A 13,901-nucleotide genomic window follows, 5' to 3' on the forward strand; every position below is an offset into this window, starting at 1 on the left:
CTAAGGTGGTTGCATTCTTTTACTGATATAGCAAAATATTACCAAACATTCTAGAGGTAATTATCTATTCCAATACAACCACAAATTCAAAATTTATCTTTTTAAATCTATTTTTGGTCTAAAGGCAAATCATAATACTAAGACCTTTAAAATAATTGTTGCAGTGTGGGTGACAAGTTGCAGATTGAAGAGGAAAACGATCTATATTAATACTTTATGAGCACACAATTTTTAAAGTTTCAAATATATTAACTCACATTTTATTCCAAATTTTGTTATAAAATAAACTGCAAGTAGCCTAATTATATGTGCTTTAACCAAGGCTTGCCAATGTACGTAAAACATTTTGATTTTCTGATATGTAACTTAACATTCTTAAGGTGTCAATCTTTTTTTCTCTTGATACCAGGATCAATGAAGGTTGTCCTGAACACAACAGTGGATATTAACTGACTCCAGGCAGTAGAAAACATGAACACTATGGGCTTCTACCTGAAAGAAACTGAAACATTATTTTCAATGAACTCACTAACTGCATAATCAATTGTCACACTTAGCACCAGCTGCTCTATTCTCAATGATCAAGTGGCTCTGCTGCAGTGAAGGAACATAAGAGCCTACAATCAAAGAGACCAGCTTCAAAACTATAACCACTCTCACTTTGTACTTGCCAGATATGTCAGAGACTCTATCTTTAGATCACACTAAGATACATTCATGACACTTGAGGTTATATATAATTCGCACTGACTGCACTTTACATTATTGTGCCACAGTAGCTTTTGCAGCCTGACATGTGACAGTACCATGCAAAAACAGGATTTGAAGCAGATGTTACCAAGATACACAATAAGATAATTAGCAGATGATATCTGAAAAGGGTTGCATAGGATGCCAACCTTGTACGCTATCTTCTTGTCAAAATTGATGTTACAGAGAGACGAAGAATTGAAAAATATCAATTTAGTGGATTCTGTTTCCTTAAATAGGAATGCAGCTTTCTCCTCCCATTAAATTCTTGGCATTAACACCTTTCAACAGTATTGACAAGAGAGTTGCTTCCAACAATGAGCAAATGTCTGCAATCCTAACAAGATATCATTCATTGCTCTGACAGTTTTGGGCTATTGAATGTTAGCATACTTTCCACCTCACTTAGCTTGACTGGTGGCTCCAATGAATCTCTGTAACATTTTTTTTTGAAGCAAAACAAGGGCTAGTTTGTCGATAAAGAGTTATAAGGTAGCCCGGAAGGACCTGAAGAGAGAGCTAAGAGCAGCAAGGAGGGGACATGAAAGGTCCTTAGTTGGTAGGATTAGGGAAAACCCTAAGGCTTTCTATAGGTATGTTAGGAATAAAAGAATGACTAGGGAAGGAATAGGTCCAATCAAGGATAGTAATGGGAAGTTGCGTGTGGAGGCTGAAGAGATTGGGGAGGCGCTGAATGAATACTTTTCGTCAGTATTCACTCAGGAACAGGACATTGTTGTCGATATGAATACTGAGGCACGAATAAGTAGAATGGATGGCTTTGAGATATGTAGAGAAGAGGTGTTGGAAATTCTGGCAAGGGTGAAAATAGATAAGTCCCCTGGGCCTGATTGCATTTATCCTAGGATTCTCTGGGAAGCAAGGGAGGAGATTGCAGAGCCATTGGCCTTGATTTTTGTGACCTCTTTGTCTACAGGAGTAGTGCCAGAGGACTGGAGGCTAGCAAACGTGGTTCCCTTGTTCAAGAAGGGGAGTAGGGATAATCCTAGTAACTATAGGCCAGTGAGTCTCACTTCTGTTGTGGGCAAAGTCTTAGAGAGAATTATAAGGGATAGGATTTATGCACATCTGGATAAGAATGATGTGATCAAGGATAGTCAGCATGGTTTTGTGAAGGGCAGGTCGTGCCTCACAAACCTTATTGAATTCTTTGAGAAGGTGACGAAGGAGGTAGATGAGGGGAAAGCGGTAGATGTAGTATATATGGATTTTAGTAAGGCGTTTGATAAGGTCCCCCATGGTAGGCTACTGCAGAAAATACAGAGATATGGCATTGAGGGTGAGTTGGAGGTTTGGATTAGGAATTGGCTCTCTGGAAGAAGACAGAGGGTAGTAGTTGATGGCAAAGATTCATCTTGGAGTGCCGTCACTAGTGGTGTTCCGCAAGGATCTGTTTTGGGACCATTGCTGTTTGTCATTTTTATAAATGACCTGGAGGAAGGGTTAGAAGGTTGGGTGAGCAAGTTTGCGGATGATACGAAAGTCGGAGGAGTTGTAGACAGTGAGGAAGGATATGGCAGGTTACAGCGGGATATAGAGAAGCTGCAGAGCTGGGCAGAAAGGTGGCAAATGGAGTTCAATGTAGCTAAGTGTGAAGTGATTCACTTTGGTAAGAGTAATAAAAAGATGGATTACTGGGCTAATGGTAGACTACTTGGTAGTGTGGAAGAGCAGAGGGATCTTGGTGTCCATGTACACAGATCTCTGAAAGTTGCCACCCAGGTAAATAGTGCAGTGAAGAAGGCATATGGCGTACTGGCTTTTATTGGTAGAGGAATTGAGTTCCGGAGTCCTGAGGTCATGCTGCAGTTGTATAAGACTCTGGTGCGGCCGCTTCTGGAATATTGTGTGCAGTTTTGGTCGCCATACTATAGGAAGGATGTGGAGGCACTGGAACGGGTGCAGAGGAGGTTTACCAGGATGTTGCCTGGTATGGTAGGAAGATCCTATGAGGAAAGGCTGAGGCACTTGGGGTTGTTTTCTTTGGAGAAAAGAAGGTTTAGGGGTGATTTGATAGAGGTGTACAAGATGATTAGGGGGTTAGATAGGGTTGACAGTGAGAACCTTTTTCCGCGTATGGAGTCAGCTATTACAAGGGGGCATAGCTTTAAATTAAGGGGGGGTAGATATAGGACTGATGTTAGGGGTAGGTTCTTCACTCAGCGAGTCGTAAGATCATGGAATGCCCTGCCAGTAGCAGTAGTGGACTCTCCCTCTTTATGGGTATTTAAGCGGGCATTGGATAGGTATATGGAGGATAGTGGGTTAGTGTAGGTTAGGTGGGCTTTGATCGGCGCAACATCGAGGGCCGAAGGGCCTGTACTGCGCTGTATTGTTCTATGTTCTATGTTCTATGTAACACAGGATTCAACCCAAAATAAAACCAGAAGTTGGAGTGTGAAGTGAAAATTAATTGATCTGAAGTCAAATAAATGTAAAAATCTATGAATTAATTGTGAAACACTTTGCTGGGCATCCTTATAAGCTTTGTTGTTAACTTGTCCACTTTGTAGACATCACTGGCTCAAATTAATCTTCAGAACATAATTAATTTTAACCTTGTTTCTAATCCTTCCAATTACTCATCAACTAAAGAATATTTCTTCACACTGACTAGAAATCTCAGTTGTGGGCAAGAGAAAAGATCATTACTCCATTCTCACATTTCAGTTTCCTGGAACGTTTCTAGCTACAAGTTTACTGTTGGATATCAACAACTACAACGAATCATTAAGGAATAAACAAAAACGGTCAATTGTTTTCTATATTATATTTGTAACCTTCTTTTAACAGGACCCTGTGAACAGCAGTTACCAAACTGTTTAGATATATGTAGGGGGAATTCCGACTATCCTGCACTAGGGATGACTGCAATTTAGATCTAGTTTTAGAAGATCTACATTATTCCACACAATGGCATACAGCATGGAAACAGACCCTTCGGCGTGGACTATTTGGGCCGAACATAATCCTAAACTAAACAATACCCACTTGCCTGATTCTGGCCCATTTCTCTCTAAATCTTTTCTTATTCATATATTTTTCAAAATGTCTTAAATTTGGTAATTGTGCCAATATCCAACACTTCCTTAGGAAGTTTATTCCACATGCAAACCATCCTGTACGTAAAAAATTTGCCCCTCATGTCTTTTCTCAACCTCTCACCTCAAACGTATGTCCCCTTGTCTTGAAATCCCCCATTCTAGGAAAAAGACAGCTACCGTTAGCCCTGTCTATACCCCTCATGACATTATCAACTTCTATAAAGGTCACCTCTCAACCTTTTAAGATCCAGTGAGAAAAGTCCCAGCCTTTCCATACCGAGCACCCTGGTACATCTCTTCTATACCCTCTCCAGATTAATAATATCCTTCCTATAACTAAGTGACCAGACTAGACACAGTTTTCCAGAAGAGGCCTCACCAATGTCCTGTACAACCTCAACATGACCTACCTACTCCTATACTCAAAGGACTGAGCAGTGAAGATAAATGTGCCAAATGCCTTTTTATATGTGACACAAACTTCAAACAAGTATGTACCTCAATCTCTAGGTCCTTCTGTTCTACAACATTACCCAAAGGCCTACCATTAATTCTATAAGTCCGATTCCTCTTTGTTGTACCACATCTGTTGTTAAGAGGAAGAAGGAAGCTTATGTTAGGGTAAGATGTGAAGGCTCAGTTAGGGCACATTAGTCAGGAAAAACCGAAAGAGAGAGCTAAGAGGAGTCAGGACGGGACAGAGAAGTCGTTGGCAGATAGGATTAAGCAAAATCTGAAAGCTTTCTAGAGGCATATCAAGAATAAAACAATGACTAAAGAAAGATTAGGGCCAATCATGGATAGTAGTGGGATGTTGTGCATGGATGCAAAGGAGATAGGGGAAGCGATAAATGAATATTTTTTGTCAGTATTCACACCTGGAAAAGATGAAGTTGTCAAGAAGAATACTGAAATACAAGCTTCTAGACTAGGTGGGATTGAGATTCACAGGAGCAGGTGTTAGCAATTCTGACAAGTGTGAAAATAGCTAAGCTCCCTGGGCCAGGTGGCATTTAGCTTCGGATTCTCAGGGAAGACAGGGAGGAGATTGCAGAGCCTTTGGCTTTGATCTTTATGTTGTCATTGTCAACAGGAATAGTGCCAGAAGACTGGGGGATAGCAAATGTTGTCCCCTTGTTCAAGAAGGGGAGTAGATACAACCATGGTAATAATAGACCAGTGAACCTTACTTCGGTGGTGGGTAAACTGTTGGAAAGGTTAAAAGAGATAGGATTTAAAATCACCCAGAGAGGAATAAGTTGAGTAGGGATAGTCCACACAGTTTTGTGAATGGTAGGTTGTGTCTCACAACCATTGAGTTCTTTGAGATGGTGACCAAACAGGTAGATGAGGGTAAAGTGATTGATGTGGTGTATATGGATTTCAGTAAGGCATTTGATAAGGTTGCCTACAGTGGGCTATTGCACAAAATAGAGGCATGGGATTAAGGGCGATTTTGCGGTTTGGATCAGAAATTGGCTAGCTGAAACACAACAGAGGGTGGTGGTTGATGGGAAATGTTCATCCTGAAGTTCAGTTACCAGTGGTGTAGCACAAAGATCTGTTTTGGGGCCACTGCTGTTTGGCAATTTTATAAATGATCTGGATGAGGGCGTAGAAGGATAGGTTAGTAAATTTGCAGATGACACTAAAGTCGGTGGAGTTGTGGATAGTGTGGAAGGATGTTGCATGTTACAGAGAGACATAGATAAGCTGCAGAGCTGGGCTGAGAGGTGGCAAATAGAGTTCAATGAGGAAAAGTGTGAGGTGATTCATTTTGGAAGGAGCAACAAGAATAAAGAGTATTGGGCTAATGGTAAGATTCTTGGTAGTGATGAGCAGAGAGATCTCAGTATCCATGTTCATAGATCCCTGAAAGGTGCCACCCAGGTTGATAAGGTAGTTAAGAAGGCATATGATGTGTTAGCTTTCATTGGTAGAGGGATTGAATTTCAGAGGCAAGAGGTCATGCTGTAACTGTACAAAACTCTGGTGCGGACATACTTGGAATATTATGCGCAGTTCTGGTCACTGCATTACAGGAAGGACGTGGAAGCTTTGGAAAGGGTTCAGAGGAGATTTACTCGGATGTTGCCTGATATGGAGGGAAAGTCTTATGAGGAAAGGCTGAGGGATGAGGCTGTTTTTGTAAGAGAGAAGGTTGAGAAGTGACTTAATTGAGACACATAAAATAATGAGAGGATTAGACAAGAGTATTCAGAGAGAGCCTTTTTCCTTCAGATGGTAGTGGCTAGCATGAGGGGACGTGGCTTTAAATTGAGAGGTGATAGATAGAGCACAGATGTCAGAGGTAGTTTCTTTACTCAGTAGTAGGGGCATGAAACAGTAGTAGATTTGCCAACTTCAAGGGCATTTAAATGATCGTTGGATAAACAGATGGATGAAAATGGAATAGTATAGGATAGATAGTCTTCAGATTGGTTCCACAGGTCGGCGCAACATCGAGGGCCAAAGGGCTTGAACTGCACTGTAATGTTCTATGTTCTAAAATGCAACACTTTGCATTTACCAAGATTGAACTCCATCTGCCATTTTTCAACACATTGACCCATTTGATCAAGATCCCTTTGTAATCTTAGAAATACCTTCTTTACTGTCTATTATGCCACCAATTTTGGTATCATCTGCAAACTTACTAAGCATGCCTCATCCAAATCAATTTGTAAATGACAAACAAAATAGGACCCAGCACCAATTCCTATGAGAGGCCTCCAGTCTGAACAAACCTCCTCCACCACTCCCCTATTTATTGTTCTTTCTAGTAAAGTACAGTCAATAGCTTGGAGAGTATTTCTGTAACAAGAACAAAGAGATCTTAAGACAGAGCGTGTGTGACCCGAAAATCTAATCAAATTTGTAGTATATAAAAATGTATGAAAACACATGAAGACTTGTTGTAACCACACACCCTCTGGCTTATACTAACGTAGCCACCTCTTGAACAAATGATACAGTAACCAAATTACCCGCTGCTTTCCAATAGGATGTTCTTTTCTAAATAAAACTATCCGAAGAGCAGCAGTGACGGATCTGTATGTGTGAAGGAAGTTAATCAAAAAGCAAGAATTAACACAACAGGTCGCCCATTCCATATTGGTTTGTCACAAGCTTGTATGCGATTAATGGTTTGTCATTTGGCCATTTAGAATATCAAAATAGATATCTTCCTTTCGAAGCCAGTCAAGATAAAAATGGCAAGATTTCCACTGAGAATTGGTTATTATTATTCCACACACCTTGGGTAAAAACAGAAATGGTTAGCTTAGTCACTCATGTAAACAGCTTTATGGGTGGTCAGCAATATTTTCCATCAAGTGACTTATTTGCCTAAAACAACTCGATAAAACCCCAAAGAATGTTTGACTCTAAAAATGATTCAGGGAACTGAGAGAGTGGAGTGGATGTGAGTACTTTGACCAGATGTTTTGAGTTATAAAGTGACTTGATGGAGTTTTCTAACTTCTCAAGCAGGTACTTGAGTGTACAGTAACAGAAAATCGATCAATGTCAGGTTGACAAATGGCACAGAGAAAAGTCAGACATGTGAGTGTATAATTTCTGACAATAAATGACTTTCTGGTTCAAGGAGACTGCATCAGATAGCTAAACATTTAGTGTGTGAAATCTGTCTGCAGAGATACCAGTTTACTACAAATACAACAGGCAGTTAAATTAATAATAGCACAAATTGTTCACTTGATGAACAATAATACTTGTTTTATTGAAAAATTTGGTCAGTAAATACTTTTTGGAATTCTATTTTGTATGGTAGTACTTTTCTAAATGGATCTCGGAACACTCAAATGTTCCTGGCTGAGTCGTTTACAGATTATCTGGTGGCTGAAAGAGAATCAGCAAAAGGGAAAAGTAGCTTTCTGGCAAACAGTTTACTTAAGCCACTTGTCTGAATAAAAGTAACATTGGAATGCAACAATAAAAGCAAACAGGATGAGTTCCACAGAACTCCATTTTATGCTCAACAGAAAGATTAACAATGTTTTTCAGAGAGATTGTCAAGTAATGAGGATAGTATCCTGAAAAATAACATGCATAAGAGTACTTCACAAAGGTTCTTTCTTGATGTTATTTATACCACAACAAAGGTCACTCAGACGCTTTAGAATACATAATTTCGAGAAACTAATTTAACATAATAGTAACATTTCTATGGAAAGGAAGAGCAGTCTCATAAACAAACAGCTAATTCAGTTCCAAATTCAACACTGTAAATGGTACTAAATATTTCAGAAATTACCACAATAACAAGCAAGGACAGAAATCTACAGGTCCCAATTCCAGGATATTATACACAAAGTGAACCCTGCCAACAGGAGTCACTGCACATGAAACTTCACAACTAAGTCTAGTCTTGAGAAAAGGTATTCAAAATTTTAAAAATTGAACCAATACAACTCTATGCCTTACAAGAAAACTACGGAAGGATTTCTAGCAAATCCTCCCTTCTTATGGTGATACAGACTCATTGATAGACAAACATGTTCAAATTTTAAAAAGTCAGTTGACCTTTATTGGCAATTTAAATGTCTTTACAGAGAATAATCAAGTTGGATTTTCATTTTTTGATTGTACATGCATGTAAGCCTTTGACTTTGTCATTCAAGAGTCTTGGTATCAAAACACAAGTAATTTACAGACCTCATTAAGTTTCTCGAAATGTTTTCTTTGCAAAGAAGCAATGGTTATCCATTGTGAAAAAGAATAATAACTTAGAGTCATAGAGTCATCAAGATGTACAGCATGGAAACAGACCCTTCAGTCCAACCCGTCCATGCTGACCAGATATCCCAACCCAATCTAGTCCCACCTGCCAGTGCCCAGCCCATATCCCTCCAAACCCTTCCTATTCATATACCTATCCAAATGCCTCTTAAATGTTGCAATTGTACCAGCCTCCACCACATCCTCTGGCAGCTCATTCCATACACGTATCACCCTCTGTGTGAAAAAATTGCCCCTTAGGTCTCTTTTATATCTTTCTCCTGTCGCCCTAAACCTATGCCCTCTAGTTCTGGACTCCCCGACTCCAGAGGAAATACTTTGTCTACTTATCCTATCCATGCCCCTCATAATTTTGTAAATCTCTATAAGGTCACCCCTCAGCCTCCGACGCTCCAGGGAAAACAGCCCCAGCCTGTTCAGCCTCTCCCTGTAGCTCAGATCCTCCAACCCTGGCAACATCCTTGTAAATCTTTTCTGAACCCCTTTCAAGTTTCACAACATCTTTCCGATAGGAAGGAGACCAGAATTGCAAGCAATATTCCAACAGTGGCCTAACCAATGTCCTGTACAGCCGCAACATGACCTCCCAACTCCTGTACTCAATACTCTGACCAATAAAGGAAAGCGAACTAAATCTCTTGATACACGGGCAGGAAATAATGAACAAACTGAATGAAAATTAACGAAAAGCAGAAAATAATTTCACATGTGTGAAATGCTGCATTAGAAGACACACAGCAACAATCTCAATTATTATGGTGCAGAAGGAGCCCATTCAGCCCATCATGGTTTCACCAGCTCTTCAAACAAGCATCATTACTTATTGCCAATCTCTCGCCTTTTCTCTGTACCTATGCACATTATTTCTAACCAAATAATCATGCAAAGCCCACTTGAAAACCTCAATTCATCTTTCCTCCACCACATTTCTGGGTACTGCATTCCTAACCTAACCACTGTGTGTTGAGAAAGTGTTTTTTCTCACAACACCCTTGCTTGTTTTGCACATTGCCTTATGTTACGCTCTCTTATCCATGTTCCTTTTACTAGTGGCAACAGCTCCTCCCAATCTACTCGATTCAGCGTGCTCATAATTTTGAAAACTTCTATAAAATCTCCTTTCAGCCATTTTGTCTCCAAGGAAAACAAACCCAACTCTTTCAATCTATCCTGATAACTGAAGTTTCTCATACCAAGAAGCATCTTTGTGAACTGCTTCCATACTCTGTCCAATTCATTCACGTTTCCTTTAATGCAGTGCCCAGAATTGTACACAATATTCCAGCTGGGGTCTAACAAGTGTTTTATACAAGCTCAAGATCATCTCCTTGCCTCTATTAGTACAGCCAAGGACACTGTATACTTTACTAACTGCTCTCTCCACCTGTCCTGCCACTTTCGATGATCTGTACACATATACAGCCAGCTTCTCCTGCACCCCTGCTTTTAGAATTCTAGCCCTTATTTTATGTTATCTTTCAAAGTTCTTCTTACCAAAGTGCATCGCCTCACACTTTTCTGCATTGAACCTCATCTGCTACATAGCTGCCCACTGCTTTTCAGAGATCCACATTCTTCTCCTCACAGTTTACAATTCTTCCAAATTTTGTGTCACCTACAAACTTTGAAATTGTCCCCTGCACACCAAGATCGAGAACATTAGTTTTTATCAGAAAATGAATGGATCCCAATAATGACTCCTGGGGAACTGCACTACAAAAAATATCCATCGACCATTACTGTTTCCTATCGCTGGATCAATTTTGTATTCATGTTGCTACTGTCACTCCTATACAAAGGCCTATAGCTTTCTTCATAAATCTGTGTGGCATTGTATCAAAGCCTTCTGAAAATCAATGCATAACCTACATCGATTATTTCAATTACCTCTTCAAGAAAACTCCACTAAATTGGTTAAACACAATTTCTGTTTTGGAAATATGTGCTGACTCTTTTTTAATCAATCCACCTTTTTCCACATGACTACTAATTTTATCCCAATCACTTGCAAGAAGCTTCTCCATTACCCACATTAAATTGACTGGTCTGTAATTGCTGGGAATATCCTTACAATCTTTCTTGACCAAGGCTGAAATGTTTGGAGCTGTTCATTGTTCTTTTGACATCTCTCCAAGTCAAGAGAAGGTTTAAAGGTTACAGCTGGTGCCTGCAAAATTTCTATATTTGCTTCAGGGAAAAAAAAATTGATGCAAATTAAATTTACACAAATAATTTAAAGACCTTTTTCAGTCATAAGAACATGGAAACTCCATTCTTTTTCACTGTCCTGGTCAATATTCAAATTATGACATAATCACATTGCTGTTTGGGGAAGCTTGATGTGTACAAGTTACTGCTTTTCTATATTAGAATAACTACACTTCAAAAGTATTTCCTTGTCATATTGAGGGCTTTAGGGCATCCTGAGATCACGAAAAGTGTTTATAAATGCAGTGTGACTGCCAGTTAATTTTGCCAACTTGCAAATAAGTGGTTTGTATTGATTGCAAGTATATAAAGAATACATATGTAACAGATATCAAAATGTATGTGATAATTGTACCATAAACTGTGAAATCAATGTCGCAAGGTTGTTTTTCTGCATGTTAAAATATGGACAGATGCTTTAAATTGCTGAAATGGCACCCTACTGGTGAACTGCATAGTGTATTAATTTCCCCGACCTCTGCGGCTATTGAGTTGATTAACCACATCATTCTCCTCCTACATCTTTCATGTCTAGTTCAGTGGGATTGCCGTCAATAGTTCAATCCTTACAGGTCATAGCAGGGGATCTCTGTTACCACCACTGATAAGGAATAATCAAGTCAGGTGCCATTTTAATTAAAGGATGTGCAATCCTGTCAAACATGTGTCTCTAAAAGAAATTATGAAACATATACTTACTGCAATGTAATAAACTTTGGCCTTTTCCACCAATTGCCAGTTTTCCTTCTGGTCCAGATGTCTTTCCTTATTGTAGCAATTTGCTGCTGCCAGGTTAGCAACAAGAGATCTAAAATAGTCAAATGAAGTTAGCTAATTATTTGTCATACTTCAATTTAAAAATAACTTACAAAACATGTTCTGCATTTCAGAGAATGAAATATCCAGTAACTTCAGAATTTTGAACACTTATTTACTGATTTACAGTGATTTTCCATTCTGGCAAACATACAAATAACAGCTTTTACAACAGTTTGCTCAGCTGCACAATGGACTGATGTAATAAGAATACTTAGTGGTGCATTGGTTCGCTGGATTTCCCACAGAAAACGGATGGATAGAGGGCACCATTAATATAACACTACACAGCACTTAAGAAATTTTCATACTTCTCATTTGCATATGGCTAGGCTGAGATAAAAGTTGTGTGTAAATATATTGATAGAAATTTAATGGGATAGTTTGATTATTCTAATTTACTCAATTTATACATATGCATGCTCTCAGCAAGTTACTGTGATTTACTTCCTTGTCGAGTGTAAAAACACATGCTGCGAAATGCACAAATTTTCACATTCATTATTGGAAGCAACTGTACTCAGCTAATGATTTCAATAGTTTTCCAAATATTTGCTTTTCTCAAAAACCCAATTCATTTCAATGGAAGGATGTCTTAATTAAAAACCTCGAGTAAAAGCCTTTGTCAGTTGCTAAGAATATTGAAACCCAATTTTATATAAAACTCTAATTTCACAACCAGTGACATTTTCCTGTACTTACTCAAGAAACAACAATGTGCAGATAGCTTAAATACTTTGCAGTATTTTCATATTGATACAATAATGCACTTCAATAAATCAATAAAATGAGCACAGACCAGTGTTAGGTCAAAATTTTATGTTTACAGTTTGAACCATTTCAACTACTGTGAGAGAAAGATTTCACCACATATAGGACTGACAGTAATATTACGATCGTTTAATTTTAAACTGTTGTGCCTTTTTTTTCTTGCATTATCCTTTTAATGGTGAGTAAAACTGAGAGAATGGCAGCAGGCAAGTTTCTTTTTATCTACAACAAGAACAAGAAATACCCATTCTGTCTGTTGTGTCTCTTGCATGACCACAAATTATTTTTGGACCACCTTCTTCCTAGGATGTTTAGTCCATCAATTTTTTCTTTAAACCTTAGCATCCAAAATTAATTTTTCCAATGACTTGGATAAAAGACATGAACTATGTATCAGTTTTCTGTTGCATACTCAAATTGGCATTTCAATAAACTATATCTTTCAACAAAAGCCAATAAGCTATAAAATAACTGGGGTAATATACAGGCTCATTAGTAAGCAGATAGGAATAGGAAAATAAGTGCGCAAGGTGAAAGGTGTGACCTTGGGGTTAACACAATGTTAATTTATCATGACAAATAGCTTAACAGTCAACAGCACTACAGAAGTCAACAAAAGTTTCAGAGGCAAGAAAGATTTCAGGTGCAATCACTACTGCTTAATTGAAAAATCTGAAAGAGGAGGTAAAGGTGAAGTAACCATAATCTTACCAGAGCATACGGCTGCTCTGTCATCAGAGAGGTGCAAACTGGTAGTATCTTAACCTGAGGGGCACCACACCTCAGATGGGGAAGGGTTGGGGGAGTTGGGGGAGTTGGGGGGGGGGGGGGGGGGGGGGAAAGAGTCCTTCATAGTAACATCAACCATTTGTGGGAATTGAACCCATGCTGTCGGCATCACTCTGTGTCACACATCAGTCTATAGCCAACTAAGCTAAATTTCAAATGGGGGTAGAAATATAAACTCCAGGTTCCCAAGCTTGTGAAGCTGTACAATCTTGATTTTAATACCTGTTGTCTGGCAGAGATCAAATAGATCATTTAAGATGAGGATAGTCACAAATGCCTTTGATTTCACTGCTTTCAGTCCAAGCTCCTAAATGGTTTCTTGCATAAAGCATTACTGTCAGGAGTATGATATTGCCATAGATCTCACATAACATCGAGCACCAAGGTTGGATTCTTGTTGAGACAGAATGCTTGAAATTTATTAGCAACATTATTTAATTGCTTTAGTATATCAGTCTTGTACATATTCTGGGTTCTGTGCTTACTGATGTTCCTGTACACTTTAAGCACATAATACTGGCAGTCCCTGGCAGACAGGATGACTCACTTCGACCCTGAGTGACAGTCCATAGGTGGCTGTACAGACTGATGAGGCTACTACAGACTCTGTTACACTTATCGCAGAATGTGTTTGCAGGAAGGGGTAGGTGGGACATTGGTGAGTCAGCACATTCCTTTCACCGTTTTTGCCTAATTTCCACTTTTTCCCAAGCAAGTCTTGAGGTCCTTGATGCCTTCCCG

The 13,901-nt window shown here is 39.1% G+C and overlaps 1 protein-coding gene across 5 annotated transcripts in view; it reads right to left on the minus strand.

Annotated features, from left to right (window-relative positions):
• Window positions 1-13,901, minus strand: part of adka (adenosine kinase a) — a 283,424-nt gene that overhangs the window by 109,208 nt on the left and 160,315 nt on the right. For all 5 annotated transcript variants that reach the window (XM_072583275.1, XM_072583276.1, XM_072583272.1 and 2 more), the window contains exon 6: window positions 11,484-11,592. In XM_072583275.1, coding sequence (XP_072439376.1) covers window positions 11,484-11,592 — 109 coding nt within the window. The remainder of the gene's footprint in view (window positions 1-11,483; window positions 11,593-13,901) is intronic.

The sequence above is a fragment of the Chiloscyllium punctatum genome, chromosome 13 (genome assembly GCF_047496795.1).
Source record: "Chiloscyllium punctatum isolate Juve2018m chromosome 13, sChiPun1.3, whole genome shotgun sequence".
In the NCBI taxonomy this organism is placed as follows: Eukaryota; Metazoa; Chordata; class Chondrichthyes; order Orectolobiformes; family Hemiscylliidae; genus Chiloscyllium; species Chiloscyllium punctatum.